At 43.4% G+C, this 20,686-nt stretch overlaps 1 protein-coding gene across 1 annotated transcript; it reads right to left on the bottom strand.

Annotated features, from left to right (window-relative positions):
* Window positions 1-566: 566 nt before the first annotated feature.
* On the bottom strand, window positions 567-19,911 carry recql4 (RecQ helicase-like 4; the record flags this gene model as incomplete). The annotated part of the gene is made up of 27 exons (XM_080013469.1): window positions 567-758; window positions 3,159-3,267; window positions 3,403-3,553; window positions 3,792-3,969; window positions 5,592-5,758; window positions 6,494-6,623; window positions 6,714-6,942; window positions 7,024-7,173; window positions 7,851-7,988; window positions 8,723-8,806; window positions 9,404-9,597; window positions 10,899-11,094; window positions 11,518-11,700; window positions 12,179-12,367; window positions 13,180-13,263; window positions 14,049-14,185; window positions 14,285-14,377; window positions 14,592-14,765; window positions 15,409-15,519; window positions 15,755-15,920; window positions 16,356-16,455; window positions 16,724-16,800; window positions 17,022-17,758; window positions 18,850-18,991; window positions 19,207-19,310; window positions 19,517-19,550; window positions 19,828-19,911. 27 exons carry the CDS (start codon window positions 19,909-19,911, stop codon window positions 637-639), a joined length of 4,263 nt encoding a protein of 1,420 aa, XP_079869595.1. The 3' UTR covers window positions 567-636.
* Window positions 19,912-20,686: the final 775 nt, after the last annotated feature.

Genomic DNA, 20,686 nt, shown 5'->3' with positions numbered 1-20,686 from the left:
TCTCAAGGTCTGACATCAAATAGGAAATCGCTGTGTTTATGGGCCTAACACATTTGTAACCATTAGTTATTAGTGTTGGGACTGAGTTGGGTGTAAATAAGTCCTGAAGAGGAGCAGACACATGGACTCTGGACATGAACTGTTTAGGTCAACAGAAACCAACCCTGAACAAGTGCATCCTTCAGGGGGGTCACTTTGTTTTTGTCCATTTTAACTTCCTTGTAACGGAGCAGAGTTATTGACTTGTCCATCTCCTATGTTTTTTCCCTACAAACTTTCTTTGTAGTCACTACAACTTCTTTGTGGTGTCGGCCATTTTTCGGGATAAAATGAATCAATCCCAGATTTATGAGATACCCCTGTTCAATTATTCATATTCATTTTTAATATTGCTTGCTTCAATGTAAGTATTGCTCAAATGTGTTCGAGAAGACAGAAAAAAAAGCTCTACATATAAAAAGTCATTTTATTTAATAGATTATGGTCTTCATGAAAATAATTTTAAGTACAAAACTGTAATATTCTAGAAAAGAGACATTCACAAGACAAATTAAATGCTGCTCGTTCTGAGACAAGTGTGTGTGTGTGCGTGCATGTGCGTACATGTAATGTGTAGCTGTGTGTGAACGGCACCAATCACTTGAAGTGAATGATCTCCTGCGTAGCTAATCGGATGAGCTGGTTGAAGTCAAACTGGATGTATTTCCTCCAATAGCGTCTGTCCCGGCCGTAGGTTTGGGCGGGGTAGCACGGACTGCCTAGGAAACAGAAAACAAAATGTACTATTCTTTGAGAATTTCATCTTCTATCATGTCAATACACAAAAGAAGAAAGACATACAACACGTCTTAATACAGCGAGTCCTGCTTCCATATTCAGAATATGTTTATTCCACCAGGGATATTTACAGTACATGTACTATACTATTAGCCTTAAAAAAACAACAACTTAACAGTCAAACATATGGAGAATAAAAATGAGATACAATTTCATTAAAAATAGCCTAAATTCAAATTTTCAAATATATACAAATAGCCAAAAAATACAAAACAGAAAAAGTCAGATATATAAATATATCTACTGTTTATCTATATATGGGTCAGAACTGCTGAATTGCTTCCCATCTTCTGTCGGAGACTAAAGACCCATCTCTTCAGAGTACACCTGGACCCTACGTGCAGTGCACTGACCTGTCCACCCCATGAGCTGCTTTCCCTCTAATGTACTTTAATTACAAAGAAAAACAACTCTACTAGTACTGTTTGTTTCTAGAGAATGTTGAGCTGTGACAATTTGTTAGATACTGTGACAAATGTACTGATTGTAAGTCACTTTGGACAAATCCGTCTGATAAAGAAGAAGAAGAAGAAGAAGAAAGAAGAAACAGTCTTTATTAGTCACGCAACACACCACACTACAACACATGCTTGCACACACACACACATGCACATGCTTTGATGGTGGCCAGTGAAATGGATTCTCTGCTTTTGACCCATCCTGGCTTGTCCTTCCTCCGGGGGCACAGCCAGGAGCAGTGGGCAGCATACGTGGACGCGCCCGGGGACCAGGTGATAATTGTCCATCGCTGGTCAGACAATGATGGGTGCATGTTTTTGGTGGGGGTCCTTACTGACGTGAGGTGGAGGAAACCCCATGTGAGCACGGGGAGAACATGCAAACTCCACACAGAAAGGCTCCTATTTGGGAGATAACCCGCCGGAGCACCGTGCCAACAGCGCCCCAGGCGGGAATCGAACCCAGGACCTTCTTGCTGTGAGGCAGCAGTGCAATGCACTGAACAGTGGGGAAACACAGGAACTTAGGGGGTAGAGAGAGAGAGACACGCAGCAAATGACCACAGGCTGGATTCTAACTCGGGACACTGCAGGCGTTTTGCATAGACCATCAGCCACAACATTTAAACAAGCGCTAATAACCACGAATATTGTGTAGCTCCCCCTATTGCGGCAAAAACAGCTCTGATCCATCAAGGCATCGACTGCACAAGACCTCTGAAGGTGTCCTGTGGTATCTGGCACCAAGACGTTAGCAGCACATCCTTTAAGTCCTGGAATTTGGGAGGTGGGGCGTCCATGGATCGGGCTTGTTGTTCCAGCACATCCCACAGATGCTTGATCAGATCGGACCCTAAGCCTGGTCATACACATGACGTAGAAGAAAACATGATTCATCAGACCAGGCCACCTTCTTCCATTGCTCCATGGTCCAGTTCTGATGCTCACGTGCCCATTGTAGGTGCTTTCGGTGGTGGACAGGGGTTAGCATGGCCACTCTGACCGGTCCCATACGCTGCAAGCTGTGATGCACTGTGTGTTCTGACACCTTCTATCATAGCAGCATTAACTTTTTCAACAATCTTCTGTGGGATCAGACCAGATGGGCTAGACTTCACTCCCCACACACACACATCAATGAGCCTTGGGCGCCCATGACCCTGTCGCCGGTTCACCGGTTGTCCCTCCTTGGATCTTTTTTGGTAGGTACTAACCACTGCATACCAGGAACACCCCAAAAGACTTGCCGTTTTGGAGATGCTCTGACCCAGTTGTCCAGCCATCACAATTATCACAATTTGTCTCTTGTCAAAGTCGCTCAGATCCTTACGCTTGCCTATTTTTCCTGCTTCCAACACATCAACTTCAAGAACTGACTGTTCACTTGCTGCCGAATATATATCTCACCCTTTGACAGGTGCCATTGGAACCAGATGATCAATGTTAATCGCTTTACCTGTCAGTGGTTTTAAGGTTGTGGCCCATCGGTGTATAAAAATGGTCGCACGCTTATCCGGTTGAGCCACCAGGACACCACATGTTATGTTATATACAAATACACAAAATATACGATACTATGCCAGGACCAAAAGCTCAGGCTGGAAATCAACACTTCGGTGGGCTGGGCGACCATTCTCAGCATTAAGGGATGTTAAGTCAGTGTGTGGAGATTTCCCCATTCCTCTTTTGACAGAATGTACTCACTGCTTCATTTTGCACTGCTTCATTGGCTGAGGCAAACAAGTGGCAAGACAGACGTGTGTGTGTGTGTGTGTGTGTGTGTGTGTGTGTGTGTGTGTGTGTGTGTGTGTGTGTGTGTGTGTGTGTGTGTGTGTGTGTGTGTGTGTGTGTGTGTGTGTTCACCTATGCCGTGCAGGATTCTAGCCACAGCTCTTCCGGAGAACTTCTCATCACTTCGGTTGGTGAGAAAACTTCTGATGTCGACTCGGATCTGATTCTCCCAGTCTAAAATCTGTAAACACACACATTTCCAAGTCATTAGACACACGTAAATGCCTAAATATTCTGTGGGAGAAGAAAGGGACAATAAAGGTATGTCCAACTATCTACGCTACCACACACATACACAGGTATAAGTATGTGTTACCTTGTATTTGTCAAGCTCCGTATCCTCTGGTGTTTCTGAACGCGCTCTGTCTCTCCTCTTGTCGAAATACTCGGATAAAAGTGATTTTAGCTGGAGGCTGCGATCCTTGTCCAAATCCTCCACACAGGATGACACGGTACGGAACGCGACACTGGGACACACACACACACACACACACACACACACACACACACACACACACACACACACACACACACACACACACACACACACACACACACACACACACACACACACACACACACACACACACACTTTAGAACGTGGAGCTCACTCTACTCGGATAAAATAAATAATGAAATTATATATCTACAGCTGTGGCAGTGCCATCAAAAAGGGTGTGTATGTGCGTGTGTGTGTGTGCGCACCTCTGGAAGGCCTTGAAGCAGGCAGACAGCTGGAAGAGTTTTGTTTTCTCTTGGTCCTGCACTCGTTTGTGGAGAAAGTGGCACACTCTGTCCATCTCCTCGTGGTCCAGGTCGCCGTAGGAGCGGAAGTAGAAGGAGGGCGAGGAAAACTCGACAAGGATGCCGCTACGACCACCCGCTGCGATGCACAAAACACACACTTGTGTTAAGTTCAGTTTCAGTTATGAATAAAGCCACACTTCCCACTAGCCACATTTATTCTTAATACCAACAGTACCTTAACCTGAAGTTTTAAAGCATAAGTAAACAAAAGACGGTGAGGAGCTTTCCCGGTGCCTCTAATGGTGCTATGGTCTATAGCAGTGGCTCTCAACATGAGGGCGGGGGACCCTCAGAGGGGTCCCTCAAGAGGTTCCAGTGGATCTTCAGAAAAATTATTGATTATCTATTTATTTGCACAAAGGAAGTGATAAAACAAAAGTACATTTAAAAAAAACAAACATAGCAGGTAGGCTTGGCGGGTTTAAGATGAAATTTGTTATTTATTATTCCGCCAGATCTGAGAATTGAAACGGTGCAAGTGCAGTTTCCCGTGACCTGAAATTAGAGGGGAGAGAGAGAGAAGGAGAGGGAGGCAGAGAGGGGTCGGAGACTCTCCCCCTCTCTGCTCAGAGCTGCTGAGTAACCACTTGTGATCGGGTCTCACTTCCCTTCTACAGTCCCGTACAGAGACTTTGAGGGGCAGGTGCTCAAAAAAATAGAAATAAAGGCACATTGGCATTTTGCCGCTCTGGGCAAACGGAGCAGCACAGCGGAGTCACTGTGCGCACATTGCAGGTGTGCCGAGGTTCCAGGTTCATGATGAGTTCATGAATATATCTTGCTCAGGCAATCCCAGATAATTATATAGCAATACATAATATAATCTCATAGAGAAAGATTTTGATTAAGTTTGTTTCCTTAGTTTCTTACTTGTATTGAAAATTAAAAACGTAAACCTAACTCAGAGAACTGGAGATTTTTTTTTGTTTCTCCTCCAGACAGCGCTGCTTGCAGGCTGCCGTGCCTGTCTTTTTATTTTAGATGTATTTAATTTTGTTTTTTCCCTACATGTATGAGACAATTTATTTTAAACACAACTGAGTTAAGGGACTATCTTGCTCCATACTGTTCCAAAAAAAACCTGTGTCTCCACTGTCGGGACGCACGTCTCCCTGTTGAGTTCCGTTGCTACGGGACTTGATTTAGTAAAAACTGGAGGTTTTTGTGTAAATACTTAACTTGTAAATATTAAATCCTGCACGTCTGGAACAAGGAGGCCGCATTTGCCACAATATGTTCTGTGTGCACGCGAACCCTACCACGCGCACGCCCCCCATTAAAATCTTATATCGCCGATCGCTGCCCCCCCATCAAACAGCGATTTGAATTTTGCACGACCACGCAGACCTAATAGCAGCAATTGTGCCGGAGAGGTAATGGCTAATGGTAAAAACTCCCCTCTAGGATTTACAAATTTCCTAATACTATGGATATTTGTTCCCTTAACATGAGATAAAAAAGAAGAAAAAAAACATATTACACTTATACTGTATACTGACAGTTAATTTACAAGATGTCAGCACAAATTAGAGAATGTACAATCATGACTGTTTTATTCCTAGTTTAATTGTTATCTCCCTCACCATCGACACAAAATCAGATCTAACGTAAAAAGTCTTCTCAGATTGGGGTCTTGGAGACAACTTCAAATGGGGTCTGAAGCGTATCAAACTGAGCATGTACAGTTAGACGACGCACCTCTCCCTGTACTCCACTGCAGTTGCCTGAGTCCTCGCTTCACCAGAGGAAGCTGCCATCCCATCGTGTCCGCCAACTCGACGACATCAAACTCCAGCCAATCACACGCCTCGATGCGCTCTCCAGCCATTCGCTTTCGGGCCAGAACCACGGCGACCGGGGGGCAGCTGCCAAAAAAAAGAATGATACGTTGATAAAAACTTTGATTGGAACCGTCAAGTTTGTTTGAAATGGGCCAGAAACACATGACATCACGTCATTAAGATATTTTTGTCCAAAGCGACTTCCAATAAGTACATTTTGTCATTGTATCGAATAGAAATTCAATAACTTCAGAAATTCTATTTCAAATATACTGTTTAGTATAAATGCAAATACAATTTCAAATTTGTCACAAAGTTATTAAATTCGCATTACAGATTGTATGTGTAACTCAGCGCCATCTAGTGGTTGAAATCATCACAAAGTGTGCAGGAAGGATGCTGATGTCGAGCAGTACTTTTAGTGGCTCTCCATGTCACAATAAAAAAATAAAAACAATACAACAATGAAAAATTTTAAAATAAATCAAAAAGGGGAAGGAGGTCCAATCCTCACCACCCACCCTGCATTGACTTGAGTGGGGACTGTCAAACCACTCCCGTTTTCAAACTTTTCTGAATCAAGACACCAGCACTCCTTGAAATTCACCAGCAGGTGGACAGAGACTCAAACCAGGAGGTGAAAGACTCTTTAATTCTAGGTAAGGAAACTATATAAGCCAATGTCAACAATTTTAAAAAAATGCAGAAAAAAACATTTTAGAATACACACAAGTTTTCATATGTGTTAACATATGCAACTGTGATGTAAACATCAGTTACATAACAAAACTGTATTTCACCCCTGCGCTTGTACAGTACATTTTGGAGATCCTCTGTAGCTGCTTGGGGCCGTCATAACAGTTGATCTTGCAGAGTGACAGGGTGGAGTGAAGCAGCTCGACGAAGCGCTGCGGGTGGAGCTCCAAGTAGCACAGCAGGGTCTCCACGCCTGACACACAAACATGGGGTATGTTTACATCTTAAATGACTCTCAGGAACATGGATGACTTCTCAGACAGTGTGCACTCTTCCCACTCACCCTCCTCCGTGATGTCCAGAGCCTCCACAGTCTGCTGAATGGGGATGGCTCTCTCGTGGGTGTGGCACACCCTCTTGGCCGGCCAATCAGTGCTCTCCGTGGACCCCACTTCCTGCTCCGTCCTCCAATCCCCGTCTCCCGTCACCATGAGTTCTGAGCTCTTCATGGAACCGTCGTCTCCCAATTGTTCCTTTTCCTCCTCTCTACCTTCCCCTGCAGTTGGTGGTGTCTTGGGACATGATGTCATTACTATTCATTCATTCTGGACTCATTTAGAATTCAACCTTTAAAAAGCTGGGGTATTTCTTACATCAATCACCTCTGCAGAAGGATGCGGTGGTACATCCCTCTGGTGACCGGCTTCTGTCGGCTGTACGATGTCGGGTGGGGCGGGGGGGTTCAAGCTGTTGTCCCGTTCGCAGACCTCCATCATCTCCAGCAGCTCGGAGTCCTCGATGTCGTCCCTGCGCTGTGACAGACACATTCTGTGATTTTATTTCATTAAATGTACACGAGGCGCTTTCAAATCGTTAAGTTAAAATCATTTCCTTATCTGTGTGAAATACATCAATTTCCTCCACATGCGCTGCTAAATTCTATTGCACTGCATGTTCATCTTGTAAGTATCATCTTAGCGTCATTCTAAACCTTTTAGTCTGAAAGAGGCCGCTTTATTCCTCTAGTCAGTGGCTTAAAATAAATGATCTGCGCTTCAGGAAGTGGGATTTAATCCAATCCTGGCCGCAATGCTGCTAAACCAAGTTTCACATCCCGGTTCTACAGGCTGTTTCAAAAAACGTCATCAGTATGGAATGGTAATTTGAGTGTTAGGGAGCTGAGAACGTTAATTCTCCAAAGCAGTTTACTAACCTAGACCTCTATAGCCCCCTGTCCTGCAAGTTTGACACTGCACCATCAAGAGGGCCCCCCGGCAATTTGAGCATAGTAAAGTTTCAGACATAGTAAATAGGCATACTAAATAGCATGCTAGTAGGCCATTTCAGAAATAGGTTCAGAGGTATTGGTTCAAAATTGTTTTACTCAACTTTTGATGCGTGGGAGAGGAGGCTGTTTCTTGGATGAGTTATCTCACCCCAGAATATCATGAAAGACAAACATAAACATCCGACAACTTACCTTGGCAAGTTCTTGCTGTTTCTTGTGGATCTGTTTACATTTACAAGGAGGGAAAACTTTCTGCACCAGTCTCTTCACTGTGTAGTAGTCCACGGTGTCGGCGTAGATGTGGCGACGCAACTCATGGAGGTCCCCACCCTGAGAGGAGAATACACACAGAGCCGTCAGACACAGCCGTCGCAGCTAGACTGAGGCAAAAATGACGATTTATTGACCAAAAAATATAAACAACTTAAGTTGAAAAAACCCGAAACACAAAAATATTTAAATGTAAATACTATTGAACAAGGAACTAAATAACATAAGTTGCACTTGTTTTAAATAAACGCAAAATGAATACACAACATTCATCTATAAAAAGGGATTATTGTTGAAGTAAATACAACATACAACATCCTCCCCCATGAGGTCAAACCCAATGGACTCCTCCACAGCTCATTTAGCCCTGAATATGTGGAGTTCCCAAGTAGGGAAGATGGCACCAGACAGCAGGTGTAACAACATTAAATCCCATCAATAAAAGATGTATGTTATATGAAACAAAACCTACAGTGCCATTATTATGTGTTTTAACGTTCTATGTCCATTATGAATATAGTGTGTCAAAAGATAATAACAAAAGTAAGGAAACTATGATAAAGGTTCAAGGCGCACACACACACACACACACACACACACACACACACACACACACACACACACACACACACACACACACACACACACACACACACACACACACACACACACACACACACACAAAATCTCTTTGTGTGGTTTAAGCAGCATCAGGTTTGAGTACTACAGCTGAATTGATTGTCATACTATGTCTGTTTCGGAGCTATATGTTGTTGTGTTTTCAGGAGTCATACCTCCGGGTCCAGAAAGAGGTGGCAGTGTGCCGGGTCTCCATCTCTCCCGGCCCTCCCGATCTCCTGCACGTAGCTTTCAAAGCTCTGAAAAGCAGTTGAACCATGAGGGGAGGACTGGTTGGATGATATTTTACCACAACACAATATAGTAAAGAATGGAAAATTACACAAAAATTTGAATAGATCAAAGTCCAAGTGAAAGTAAAATGCATTTTTGATATCAAAAAGAATATAAATATTTCTATATATAAATCCTCTTTGCATATGGTCACTGCTGTTGGGTCATTTTGGGCGAAATCTGTATTATGAAAAAGAAGAGATTTCCGTTTATTTTATCTTTATATCTTTAAGATAAAACTTAATTTATCTCCAAGAGGGAAATTCAGGGCATATTAGCATTTTCCTTCCTTATACGTGTTCCTTCTATCTGATTTTAATTACACCACCCTCAGCGGCGCTAGTTCAGATATATCTCCAAAATAAATGTTGAAGCCACAATAACATAAATATAATTTTGATTGATAGTCTTTACATTGACAGTGGTGAGATTACCTGCTTCACTTGGACTTTACCAGAGCCGACCAGTGAGGCTCTACACACAAGACTTATCCAAATCTTAATCAAAAGGTTGAGAACTTGAATGTGTTAGATGTGTGTTGGGATGCAGGTCCAGGCACTGACCTTGGGCATGTTGTAGTGGACGATTCCACGCACGTCGGACTTGTCCAGTCCCATTCCGAACGCCACGGTGGCCACCACCACCCGCAGCTCGCCGCACATGAAGTTGTTCTGGACGCGGCGCCGCTCGGACGCGGACAGGCCAGCGTGGTACGACTCGGCCTGCCACTTCAGAGGCTTACGAATCTTCTTCCGAGCTGGAAGCAAGTGAAGAGGAAGGTGAAGCAGAGGAAGGACAGATGGATGGATGGACGGATGGATGGATGGATGGATGGATGGATGGATGGGTAGGTAGAGAGCAGGCTAAAAATACAACATAAGCCAAATGTAATTGGAACAAACTGCTGCTGTTTTTCTAAGGACACATACAGAGTTTGAGAACAGAGTACCCACGCAAACATCTCGGTCACAATTAAAGCCCCATCATTGATCTGATGACCCTATGTGTTGATTCAGGACCAATACTTCAAAAGAACCGAGGAATGATCAGGAATTTAATGTTTTAATCTAAATTGAAACTGAAATTGAGTCAGATATTTACTTATTATAAAATGCTTTGCTTGTTTGCTTTTTTATTTTATTAATATTATTCTTATTATCATTAGATTGTCTTCTATTGAGTCGCATGCCGACAGGTGCTAACAAATAAACTTGTTATTTGCTTTGCTTTGAGATTAAAGTGAAAGACTTCCCAATACAAAATAAGAACTGCCATTCAATGGTATTGAGAGCATTATGGCTAGAAAGACAAAAATCACAGAAAAAATAACTAAGACATTACACCAAAAAATTGTGCAGTTTTATTATTATCAAAAATCATAATTGTATAATAATAATAATAGTAATAATAATAATAATACAAGCTGAAGGCAGCAATGCATGGGGTCCAGGTTAGTTGGTGTGACCTGTGTAAGGACTAATACAAATGTATGTAACCACCTTGCCACGTGTGTGTTTTTCCATTTGAAACCCGTTCCTGTCGCCGCTATTAAATGCCTCCTCCTTTTTCAAACCAAGCCTTCTTAGTTTGGCTGTGAACCAGGCCTTGACATTGTTATAAGTTACCCTGCCGCGTGTCTCGGAGTTTCCCAGTGCAGTGCGGGTAACGGCATGATACGGATAGTGCACGGTGCTGGTGCCAAAATGAAGGATGTCAACTTGCGATGTCCTGTGTCACGAAATGATGACGCAGTGACAATTCTCTGTGGACAATCAGTAGTCTGCAGTGTTTTCACGTGACCTTTTGGTATTGCCAAGAGGGGTGACGAAAACACCCATTTTTACAAACTTCTCCTACAAGTATAGACTGATGTGGATCAAACTTGGACCACAGTGTCTGTGGACTGCCCGGAATACAAATCGTATTCATTTGTGTGTGTGGGTCCGACGGTTTCTGAGCGCCAGATACTTTGACATGTGATAATGACGAGGAAGATTAACAAAAACAATAGGATTCCCGCCCTTCGGGCTGGACCCCTGATAAATCGGCTTAATGTACCCATTTCTTTCTTCTTCTTCCCTACAGGGTTGCTTTGTTGGCTGCTGCTGATGTGGATGTTCTCCTTTACTAGCACCCCCTGCAGGCAGGTCCGCAGCAGCGCAGCCACACGCACTGTCTCCTCTCTCCTGGTGCAGTAGACGATGATGGAGTCCAGGCAACCAAAACGATCACCTTTCAATATGGACACTAAAGCCTAGAAAGAGCAAGAGAAAGAGAGATAGAGAGAGACACACAAATAAAGAGAAAAGGAAGGTTGCGGCTGTCTTTTTGAGGATTTGACTTTCTCTGTAGGGACAAAACAAGAGTGACACAGGGTTCCCACTCTCTTCAAATTAATATTTTTCCAGGACATTTCTCACAACCCGAATAAGTATTCACATTTAACACTGTGTCCACTCACATAGTTCTTGAAATGAAACTTTTCCAGGACAAATCTTGGTTTCACTGACATTTTGGCCAATTCTGTCGCCATTCCATGACTTTTCCCTGACGAGACAACTCCCAGGTTTTCCAGGCTGTGTGGGAACCCTGGTTTCCACAGACACACGCAGACACACGCAGTCACACACAGTCACACACAGTCACACACAGTCACACACAGTCACACACAACACACCTGATCCTTGTTGCTGTCCATGGACACAGACAGCTGCAGGTTGGGCGGCACGGCGGCAGACCTCACAGCGATGCCATCCTGGTCGTTGATGTTGAGATGGCGAGCAATGTCCAGGGCGGTGGACAGCGTGGCCGTGGCGGTGAGGCCCAGCAGGCAGCGCACGCCCAGACGTTCCCGCAGAACCTTCAACCAGGATAATGTCAATGTCAATTATTTGTGGGTTATTGACAACTTAACTACCAAAATAAGGCTGCCACCTGGCCAAATTGGGCTAACTTGTTAGCACAATGCCACTGCCTGTTAACTTTTGTACGTAGATGTGAACATACATAGATGTGTACATATACTGTATTTTACTTCATTATTGGATTCATTTTATTACTTTTGTATTACACTTCTGTCACTTGAAATTTTTGGAATTTCTTTACAAGATTTTCCTCAACCCAAATGATAAAAAGGCACCAAATCCACATATTTACTGTGCAATTTCTAACATTGCCTAAAAATTCCAATGAAATTGGACAGAAACATAAGATTAAAAAAAAAAAAAATCACGGTCAGTTCAAATAATAAAAATCAGACCATTATGTAATAATTGTGAGAGCCCCATCAAGAGCATTTCATAGGAGGCAAACCACATCATTAACACACACACACACACCTTGCAGAGCCGGAGATAGCAGGGTCTGAAGTTGTGCGACCACTCGGAGACACAATGCGCCTCGTCGATACAGGCGAAGGCCACCGGGGGAAGCTGCTGAGCAGAGGGGAGGCAGCCGGAGCCCGAGCCACCTCCTCCCACCAGGGCCTCTGGAGAGAGGAGCAGCACACATACCTGCCCAGACTTCACCTGAGTGGGGGGGGGGGACACAGGAAATATTATCATATATTATAATTATATTATAATAAGTTATATGTAATAAGAGCAAATAATCTCAACAGGTGGACTCCACTTTAAAAGGTCAAAATTTTGTTTTACATTTTCAAGAATTGTATGTGATAAGAGTGAATAAAACTGAAACTAAAAAGGTGTTTTCACATGTAGTCCCTTTTAAACCAGTCATACTCAGAGACCATCTCCCGAGGTGTTCTCAGTAGTTCAGTTTGTTTCAAAGTGGTCTGAAATCGAGTGTTGTAAAACCTGACGTAAGGCTGGTAATGGTTTGACTTGTTAATTTCACCAGAGCAAAATTAAATCTAAGTTTGAACTTCTGGCTTCCAGAATCCAAACTGTTTGGTGCATCAGGTTGGCTTTGGTTTAAGGTTTCCCCAAAACAGTCTGCAATTGTCCATACAGTAGAGACAGTATATTCAATAGATTGTCATCAGAATCAGGTATCAGACAATTTGAAGACCTTTTTATTACTAGTTTGATTTTGGACATATTTAAGATCAACTTTGACTTGACTGATCCTTATGAAGCTGAATTGCATTCAAACTTTGTATATTCTTCCTTTGTGCTAACAAAATACTGAATTATAAATTCATAACGAAGGTATCCAATTTATGTTTTATGTTTTCTCTTTACCAGAACCTAAGACTGTATAAACACAATTTAAGACTGTCATTTTTACAAAAACAATATGATAGTCTGACAGTCCTGCCTGTAATTCCCATTTCACCCCAGTTGGCAACACCGATTCCTTTTGGCGTGTGTTCTACCTTTTCTATCGCAGCCTCTCTCTGTTTCATGGTCATGTTGGAGTGGATGCAGGCAGCCTTCAGCTTGGCTGGCAGGCCGGACAGCTGGATAGACATAAGACAAAATGGGAAAAAAAACAACTATTTTTATTACAGAACTGAACGTTGATGTGAGGAAGCACTATAACATCTTATCTTTGACTCTTTATCCTCAATATATAGATAACTCTTGTGAAGTTGTTAACAGAATTTATCACATTTGCGAGAGAAAAATGATGATCAATGTTAACGAATGATATAATTCTACCACCAAGTGATGTCTAAATGCTGAGGCATATGTTTGTTTGGTGACGCCCAACTCTTTCACAGGAGATCTTACATTCCTGTATACCACTGTCACAAATGTTTTAGTCATCACCCTGTTTTTTTAGATCGTAAAGGGATCATTTGTGTAAACACTCAACGTATGCTTTCCCGGCATCGAAGGTGTTCCATGTTTTTCTTTGTATAAACATGTTGTCAGCTGTTACTGAAGACATACAGCGAATCACATGGCTAGTCTCAGAATGGGACACAACCTCTCATGACTATAAAGGCCTCTTCAAGTAAAGTAGAGGTAGACTGATCAAGACCACTGCTTTGAAGCAAGACTGTATCTTTCTCTTTATTCTGCAGAATAAATATATTTAATACTCTCAGTTTTGTTCTCCTGTAGCGGGCAGATTAACCTCACCGACCACGCAGGAGAATTTCTCCAACACATTTCATTGTATATGGTAACATCTATTGAGAACAAGGTCCGGTAGGTAGCTAGGTAGGTGTGTGTGTGTGTGTGTGTGTGTGTGTGTGTGTGTGTGTGTGTGTGTGTGTGTGTGTGTGTGTGTGTGTACCTGGTCGTCCATCAGTGAGACAAGGGGTGAGATGACCAAAGTGATACAATTGGATCGCTGGGCGTAGAGATAAGCTGGGAGTTGATAGCACAGGGATTTACCCATCCCTGTGGATAGTACCACAAGGGTCGAGAGACCTAGACGAGAAAGAGAGAGAGAGAATATTTTAGTGATACATCGCCCAGTGTGTGTGTGTGTGTGTGTGTGTGTGTGTGTGTGTGGTAGAAAGAACACACCTGACAGTATCCTCATGATGGCGTCCTCCTGCCCTGCTCTGAACGACTGGTAGCCCAGCTCCTTCAGGGCCTCATACACCTCAGCGGGTGTTACTAAAAACAACAACGAAAAAAAAAACCCCACACAAAAACAATATGTACCGTGAAATCATCAAATGAAAAGGCAGGTGTGTTGATATTTTGCAAAATATTCACCATGCACCCTTCTATTCTTATTGTAGATATTGAACTCATCCAGATAAAACTTGAGCGTTATATAAAGGTTTCCAACAGAAAGGATATATTTGACTCTTTCACATATTTATACCCTGGACTTTTCCGTTTTCTCCCACGCGGTACAGCGGTTCCACGGGTGGGGGAGGCGCGGGACGCTCGTAGTCCGGACGGATGACATTCAACAGCACGTCGTCACTTTGTTTACTGTCCGATCGCTGCTCCTTCTCCTCCTCCTCCCCCCCCGGGGTGGAGTTCTCTCCGTTCTCTACAAAGAATAAAGGATTGAGGTTCACACACAAACACAGTGAAGAGAAAGCTAAGGGGTCATCTTATTACCAGGATGGTAATAAGACACTTTTTGTTGTTTTTCTTTTTATTTCACATGTTATCCTTTTGTTTATTATTACCACTGCCTATTGTTTTGATGTCAGCAGCTGGGACATTGCAATTTTTCCCCGGGTGTGAATAAAGTATATATATATTATTCTACTGAAGTATCTATCTATCTATCTATCTATCTATCTATCTATCTATCTATATCTATCTTCCATTTGAATAATAAGGTTTAGCAACCCTTGTTTCTCAAATCTAATACTTAAACAAGAAATTATCCCATCCTTCCAGTGACACAAAATCCTCCATAAGAGACATCTGCATACCTCTATATGTCAAAAGGAAGACTATCATATCAGACATTTGATACGGCTCTTGGTATCAGATTTTTGTATTTTCTTTCCCTGAAATTCATTCTATTCAATGCATTCCTAGTTGATTAGCAGCAGGCACTGACGGAAACTTTACTTACAAGGGGGAAAAAAAGAAAACAAAAAAAGAACAATACAATGAGAAGAGAGGTCGATAAGAATCATAGAAACCAACCGGCGAGGTTCTAAGGTAAGCGGACGCACCCGGTGTCTGGCTTTTCAGGGTCCCCGTTGCCCTGGCAACCTCCTCCAGAGTGGGCAGCTCAAATGGCTCCTCAACGGTGGGGGGGTCGTCACTCACAGGAGGGGGCGGGGCTACAGGAGGCCATCATTAGATCATTATGTTTGATTGTTTTGGTCTAATGGACAAGGCTGTCCAAAACAAAACTGACTGCCATCATTACAGTCATTCCAACTAAATATATTTGGGGTTGGAAAGTTAAGGGCTAAAGCATTCCATCCCCAGAATCAGTTTTTCAGATATAAGTTAACATTAGACTTGAGTGTGTGTGTGTGTGTGTGTGTGTGTTTGTGTGTGTGGATGCGGTACCTGGTCCCCTGCAGTCGATGGCCCAGTGTCCGGTTCCTCCACACTTGTAGCAGGTGTCTCCTTGACGACTGAACCCCCCTCTGAAGCCGCCCCTCCTCCCTCTGCCAAAGCGCCCCCCCGGCCCCCCAAAACGCTCCCCCTTCAGCTGGAACTTCTGCATGTACATCTGAAACACACACACGAAGATAATAACAAAAATAAGAAAACTATGATGAAGGTTCAAGGCGCGTGCACACACACACACACACACACACACACACACACACACACACACACACACACACACACACACACACACACACACACACACACACACACACACACACACACACACACACACACACACACACACACACACACACACTTTAGAACATGAAGCTCACTCTCATGGAATAAAATAAATAATGAAATTATATATCTACAGCTGGGGCAGTGCCACCAAAAAGGGTGTGTGTGTGCACACCTCTGGAAGGCCTTGAAGCAGACAGACAGAAAGAAAGAAAAAAAAAAACCCCAAAAAACCACAATATAAAAAAAGAACAACTTGTGTGGCTCTGGACAATGTCAATGTCATTCAGACACAGTCGCACGCAGAGTTCACCTGTTTGCGAAGGCCGGCTCCTCTCAGTGCGTATCCTTTGACGTGCGATTTCTTCTTCAAGTTGATCTTCACAAAGTTTCCTTCCGAGTTTTTTGTACCTCTATCCAAATAAAATGAAGGTAAAAATCACAAGTCTTTGATAAACCAGCACTCATTTTAGGTTAAACTCTTTTGAAGCTCAGCTTCAAGGCTCGAGCTTAACAACGGTAAATCCATGTCAAACCAACATATTTAATTGTGTGCATTGTGTCCTTTATGCAGACTTCATGCTGCATAACAAAATCCAATGTCACAATAAAATAAATAAGCAGCGTAAGGCACAGGTAAAGGAACCTCCCTGTATGAATAAGGTGTAACGCTGCTTTTACCTGGCAGGCTGTGCACTGTACATTCTGCGAGCTCTGACGTCCACCTCCACTTCCCCCAACAGGTTCTCCTGGGGAACCTGGCCATGAAATTATATTTCTGTCAAAAATATAAACCGGATGTTTTCTATTCACTCCATTCATACGTGGAGTCATAAAAAGTAAAAGAAGTTTGACGAATGCATTTGCTGGGATCGAGATTCAAACACACAACCATAAGAATTCAGAAAGAAAAGAATTCACAGCAATCTGAAATTTAAAAAAAAAAAAGGAAAGTGAACGATGGAAAGATCATCCTTACCTTTTCTGGTGCCTTGGTTTGTAATGTCTCTCCTTCCTCCACGTCAGCCTTCTTTGTTCTCTTCTTCCTCCCTTCTTTGTGGATTGCTTTAGAGCAACTGTCGGAATCTTCCTCCTTCTTCTTGGCATTCCGTTTCCTCTTCCTCATCCCTCCGTCCTCTCCGTCCTCCCTTTGTCTCTTCCTCCCTTTCTTATCTGGCCTTTTTGTTTCCTCTTCCTCATCTTTAGATTGTGTCTTTCCCGTTTCAATCTGGTCCTCTTCTCGCACCTCCTTCTTCTCACCTCCTCCTCTTCCTTTGCTTTTTCTTACACGGTGCGTTGCCGTTTTGGGCGTCTCGGTGTGACTTTCAGTCCTCAAACTTTCAGCTTCTGCAGCGCCTGACGATTCATTTTCTCCCCCATCTCCAAGCTCTGTTTTTTCTCCTTTTCCTCTTGCTTTGGCATTTCCTATCCCTCCGCCCGCTTCAGCACGCACTCTCACTTCTCCATCACCACTTTCTCCTGTTCCTCCGTTGTCAGGTTTTACATGCAAATTGCCGGCGCCGGGCTTCTCCCCTTCCTCCGCCTCTCCGAACACCTGACAGCGCTGCAGCCAGCCTCGGTCCACGGAGCCGAGCGTGCTGACCAGGGAGGGCATAGCCCCGGACCGTCCTCTTCCTCCCCGCAAACCCCCAGATGGCCGGAAGCCCTCCAGACCCCCCCGACCATCTTCAGACCCTACGCCCCCTGGTAAACTGTCTGATGTTTCAACGTGTAGCTTTAAGCCTCCTGACACACCAACATTTGCATTTAATTCTTCTGAAATTGCAGTTAGTTCTCCTGAAGATCCGACTTTGCATCGGGGAGACGGTGCTTGGAGAGAGAGCCCTGAAGCATGGTGACTACCGCAGGTACCAATACTGTTTGTACCAGGGGTGGAACTTTTGACACCGGTATTACCAGTGTTAGTATTCATAGCAGCATCATTTGATTCATCAAAGGATATTGGGGAAGGCTTATAAGATTCAAACGGTTCCTTCGGCTCTATAGGACAGAGTGTCTGAACAGCCTGGGACCCATGGAAGGCTTTGGTGTTCCTGCAGAGACAAATGACTTGTGTTTTTATTTATTTCTTTATAGAATTGTCTTGGCTGAAAGAGTAGGCTCATCACAAGTGCAAGTATTAGTTTCCCTAAAGTCCCCCCAAACAGCACATGTAGACTGCTAATTTCTGCCTTCTAGCCATTCTGAAGTAACTAAATGAGTAAGCAAGATGGTTATTAGAATGCAGGCCAGCTCAAAGGTGGTGGTGGGAAGTCTTCAGTATTACATGCTTTAATATTACTTGCTTTACCTTGGAGTGAAGGGGCTAGTCTGAGCAAAGGCAGCTGCGTTGTGGCTCGACATGGTAATGTGTGCTTTTGCCGGTGTAGCGGCAGCGGCAGGGGGGTTCGTCTGTTCGCTTGGTCTGTCATCCTTCCAGGACTTCAGGGGTGTGCGTCCAGGAGTCAAAGATTTCTTCAAAGATGCAGGTCTGTCCTAAATGAAGGGAACAGAACGCCGGTAAATAACAATTAAAAGTAATTTGTCCATGCCATCTTTCTCTTGCTACGGCAACTTTGGTCAGTACAGACATCTTGTGGTGGTATTTAAGCACATATTTGGTATTTAAGAATCCTTGTAGTGTTTCAGACACTTTATGGTCATTTAGCATCTAAATATGTATTGTCTCCTTGTAATTCTTTGTTGTGTATGTGTTACCTGCGTCATGAACTCACCAAGAGAAATTCCTCGAGAGCCTCGAGAGTGGATATTATGACAATATATTTGTCTTATTTTTCTGACCTTACTGAGCATGGCCAGGTTATTCTTCATCTTCATGCCATAGTATTGGGCAGAGGCCTGGAGACTGTCTCTGTCCTCGGCAGTGAGAGTGGGAGAGGGTGCCGACAGATTGCTGCGACTCAGGTGGGAACCCCAGCAGTCTGAGTCCTGAACGGAAGGTCACAAAGAGAGATGTGGATTAGTTTAAATTGAATGAAGGAATTCATCAGCTTTCACGGTGAGAGAGCACTTAAATTCCACCTGTCTTTTCCCCTTTCTTCAGTTTTATAAAAAAAATGTTAAAAGATTTATATTTGTATTCCTTCAATAATTTTCCTTGTGTAATTATAAGGAAAACACACAAAATACACCTTTATCAGTACCTTCTGGGTTGTACTGGTCTCAGATCCGTTTTGTCTACTGTGCCCGTTGGTACTGCTGCAGTTCTCTTTGGCTTGTTTCAAACTGCGGTACTCCTTGTACAGCTCTGTAAAACAAAGACACAACACAACATCACGTGACCCTAAAGCCATATGAGGAGGAAAACCCGGAACTATTCACAGCTCATGAGGTAACAAAGGTTTTCGGGCAGGCTGCATCACTTCATGTGGTTTTCACATTTTGTGATTTCTATTTTCACTGAATAGAACGTCAACCGACGCTCTAGCTCCAAAATCGATGAACTTAGCTTACTCCTCGTGTCTTCAGGGGCTTGGTCAATATCATCCTGTAACCAAAAAGGACAATTCTTTTAAATTTTTTATTTCTAATCTGACAACTAACAGCCAATGGGAACTCTGCATGAAACACAATTGACTAACTCCAAACCAATATGTTTTAAGACCATATGACTTAGCAAATGTTAGAACGCTCATCCTTTGCAATACTGCGTATATCATATTGTTATAACCACTTTATTTTCCACCCTGGTACACAAGGTATATGTACAAATTTGATTGCATATGTACTGTATGTCGACATTATCCAGATGGGCTGAAATGCACCTTGTTGGGTTTCCTTTGGCGCTGCTGGACGAACGACTGCTCCCAGTTTTTAAGGAGACTTTTCACCTCGTTGTAGCGATCCATGTCTGCCGCGGCGCTCTTACGTTTTATGCCAAATATTAGCTACGGAGTTTGACGTCACCGAAATTCAACCCGGTCGCTTGGGGGTTTCTGTAGTCGCGGTCGTGTGGACGTAGTTTTCATTTTGCGAGTTGTTTTCATTTTGCCATCACTCGGGTAGACGTCGCAGTCGAGGAGCGGACGCACCAGCAGACGTCGAGCTGCGACGTGCCACCGACGCTGGAAGCACTTCCGCAAGTGCAACTTTCGCGCGCTGGAACGGTGACGTCGGACGTTGCCAGGTCCGCCACAACACCCCCCTTTTTCAGCCTTTGACGGGAGGCGTCGTTTCAACCGCGGAGTGAGCACAATGCGATGACGCAGAATCCAATTGTTGGTCATAACATGTCGATGACAGATAAGGAATGGTGGTGGTCCTCCAAAAGTGAAGGAGTATATTTGCTTATTTTTAAATGCATTTTGCTTGTTTATTATATTGCCTTCTTTTAATGTAAGGCCCTTTGAGTTATGTTGTGTGAGGCGCTATATAAATAAAGGTTATTAGTAATAGATTTGGTCTGTCAGTCCCAAATTTTCTGAACTTTCCGATGAACAAACCATATCAAATTGAATGATTGTCAATGACAGAACCAGACAGTTTCTGTGGATCTGGTATTTTTCTGTTTGGTGCTCTATGGATTTGTATTGCTTTATTTAGTTTATTTGTGCTCCAGCAGCTGTTCTGTGGAATCGGACCAAACTTGACTCCCCACACGCGTAAAAACCCTGTTTGCCCATT

This window comes from Zeus faber, assembly GCF_960531495.2.
Source record: "Zeus faber genome assembly, chromosome: 1".
NCBI classification, from domain to species: Eukaryota; Metazoa; Chordata; class Actinopteri; order Zeiformes; family Zeidae; genus Zeus; species Zeus faber.
The sequence above is the reverse complement of the archived record's forward strand: the minus strand, read 5'-3'. Positions and strand labels throughout refer to the sequence as shown.